This window comes from Phoenix dactylifera, chromosome 3 (genome assembly GCF_051530095.1).
Source record: "Phoenix dactylifera cultivar Ajwa chromosome 3, Ajwa_hap1_PhDact_Kaust_v1.1, whole genome shotgun sequence".
NCBI lineage: Eukaryota > Viridiplantae > Streptophyta > Magnoliopsida > Arecales > Arecaceae > Phoenix > Phoenix dactylifera.
Window position 1 is genome coordinate 15,475,762 of NC_143192.1, and position 2,818 is coordinate 15,478,579.

General features: G+C 46.9%; 1 protein-coding gene across 1 annotated transcript; it reads left to right on the forward strand.

Annotated features, from left to right (window-relative positions):
* Positions 1–676: 676 nt before the first annotated feature.
* On the forward strand, positions 677–2,054 carry LOC103719128 (UPF0496 protein 4-like). The gene has a single exon (XM_017845720.5). The coding sequence runs from the start codon at positions 787–789 to the stop codon at positions 1,771–1,773; it is 987 nt and encodes a 328-aa protein (XP_017701209.4). The 5' UTR covers positions 677–786; the 3' UTR covers positions 1,774–2,054.
* The last annotated feature ends 764 nt before the right edge of the window (positions 2,055–2,818 follow it).

Here is a 2,818-nt window from a genome sequence, read left to right on the forward strand (position 1 = left end):
TCATTGCCTATGGAATGAGGCCGCGGGAACTTTGGAATACCATGGCAATGCAGGCAACTGTAAATTTCTTCTTAAAGTAGTTGGAAAGAAGGGTTTACCTGTTTCGCTAGTTCTAAAGCATGATTCCCATTAAGGTCTAGTTTTTATAGTTTATATTTCCGAGTGCGGCGACGAGCGGCCCCTTGATCCCTTCCAACCTGCAGTTCAAAGACCAGCAACCGTGTTGAAAACGGCTATCTTTCCTCCCAACTTCTCTCGACCCTAAACTACTGACAACCTAACCTTGCTTTCAGAGTCTCGCCGCGTCGTCTCGGTTAATTTTATTGAGCTCACGGAAAGAGCCAATGGTTTGCCCGTGCTTTCTCGATTCAGGCAGAAAAGGTGCTTTAAAAAATAATAATATTTTGCCATCCAGCTTGGTGACATCATCTGAATAGCGTATGCAACCTTATCCCAAAACAAACGGCCTAGCCCTTATTACAAGGAAACCCCTAATTTTGCACTCTATTACGATAATCCCACTTTGCTCAGTTTACAACTATCTGTAGCACCGTGGTATTACCGTCATTATAATCGGTTGACCGAAGCATTTTCGTCAAGGCCAAACCCGCGGCGACGCTGTTTTACCCGGTCCGCAGTACCCCTCCCTTCCCTCCTCTATTTAAACTGTGGCCATGCGAACGCTCCCTGAATAACGTATCCCGAATTCTTTTGCAACTTTTATCCGTTCATTCGTCACCGGTCCCAAGTAGAAGAAGAAGAAGAACCGAATCCTTTCCAAATACCATGTCTTTAACTGTCAAGTGTAATCCCTATCTCAGTATCCATGCTATTCTCGGCTATCCCTCCAAACGCCCGAATAAAACTCCTTCGCCTTCGCGCCCATTCGAAGAAATCCTAATCCTCCGCCTCCGATCTCTCCTCCCGATCCCCAAGCCTCCGCCGTCCATTTCCTTTCACTGGCTCTCCCGTGCCGTCGATCTCCTCGCCCTCACCCTCGCCGACGCCGCTGCCCTCTTCTCCGACCCCGCCCTATCCGGCGCCGACCCCGCCGGCCTCGCCTCCCACCTCGACGCCAGCGTCTCCCTCCTCGACGCCTGCAACGCTGCCTCCGCCGAGATCGAGCGTCTCCGCCGCGGCCGCCTCCGTCTTCGCTTCTCCCTCCACCTCCTCGCTGGCGACGGCCATGGCCTGCCACCTTCTCCTGACCGCGTCCGGCGCGCCCGCAAGGCGATCGAGGAGTGGGAGACGCTTCCGAGGCGCGTGATCCGAGGACACGCCGGTAATCTGATCCGGCGGCTGGCGCCGGGGGAGCCGCCGCGAGGCAAGTTCTCCGCCGTACGGAGGGCGTTGTACGCCGTGGAGGGGGTTGCGTGCCTGGTGATGGCGGCCATCGTGGCGGTGCTTAGCGGCGGGGAGCAGGGGGCTCTGACCGGAGTCAGAATGTCCGATGAGTTTCCGTGGGGGGAGGCGTTTGACGAGGTGAGGGCGGCGGTTTCCGGCCATCTCGGGGCGGGGTTCTCCGGCGAGGTGGAGGCGGTGGAGGCGGCGGTGAGGGCGGTGGTGGGCGTCATCGACGGGGAAGGTGACGAAGAGAAGCCGGCGAGATTAGGGAGCGCTGTCGTCGAGCTCGAGAAAGCGACGGAGGAGTTAACGTATGGACTCGATCGGTTGTCGGACGCAGTCAATGCGTTGTTCCGTGCGGCTATGAATACGAGGGATGCCGCGTTGCATTGTTTGCGGATTTTGGTCCCAAGAAGTGTAAACAGATGAAGAAAGAATGCACCCTGTGTTAGCTGGATTGCGTGTCAAAGTGTGCCTGCTTTTTTTTTTTTTTTGGGACAAATAAGTTTGTGGATGCTGCTTGTTTGTGAAAGAAGGTTGTCTTATTTGACAAAAAAAAAAAAAAAGTTTGTCTTATTCATATATTTCATGCTTAAGTTGATGTCTTATCATGTTAACATATTAAATTGTCATAATAGCTAATAAAATAGCATGTACTTTATTCTACTATAATAGCTAATAAAATAGCAGCTATGACATTATAAATGCAATATGATGACCTGCAACTGTTCAGCCACGCCATGATCTGAAAAAAAAAGGCCCACCATTCTAATAATGTTATCATTGAAGCTAGTCTTAGCACATTGTCCTCATCTATTTTATCAACCAAGTAAATTCTGACCTATGCTATTGCTAAAATGAAAAATCAACATCTTTCCATTGTCCATAGGGAAAATGAAGTATCCCTTATATAAATCAATTGATCCTCTCCAGCCCTATTCCTCATTGATTAGTTGCACATGTAACAAAGACATCCTATTCCTCATTGATTAGTTGCACATGTAACAAAGCCCTATTTGGATTGAGAAAATTGGAGAGAAGGGAAGAGAAGAGGAAACAAAGAAAGAAAACTATAGATCCCCTATTTGGTTAGGAGAGAAGGGAAAAGAAATTCACTTTCTCTTATGTGGTTAGAAAATTAAAAGAAAGAAAAGAAAATTAAATTCTCTTGTTTGGGTAGTAAGTTAGGAGAAAAAAGAAGAGAAATGAAGAGAAACAACTACTCTTCAAACTCCCTTTTTTAGTCTCTCAAACAATGATGAAATTTAGGAAGAAAGGAAAATCTCTTTTTTTTTTTCTTTTCCATTGTGCCCCAAGTTCTTTGCTTTTCTTCTCTTCTTTATATATCTAAATATAGCCTATAAATCTGTTAAATTGGATTATTTGATTTCCATATTTTGCCATCATTTAATGATTGAACTAACTTTTGGTAAATAGTAATTTTTTGATCATGGTTGCAATTACTTACCTTCTC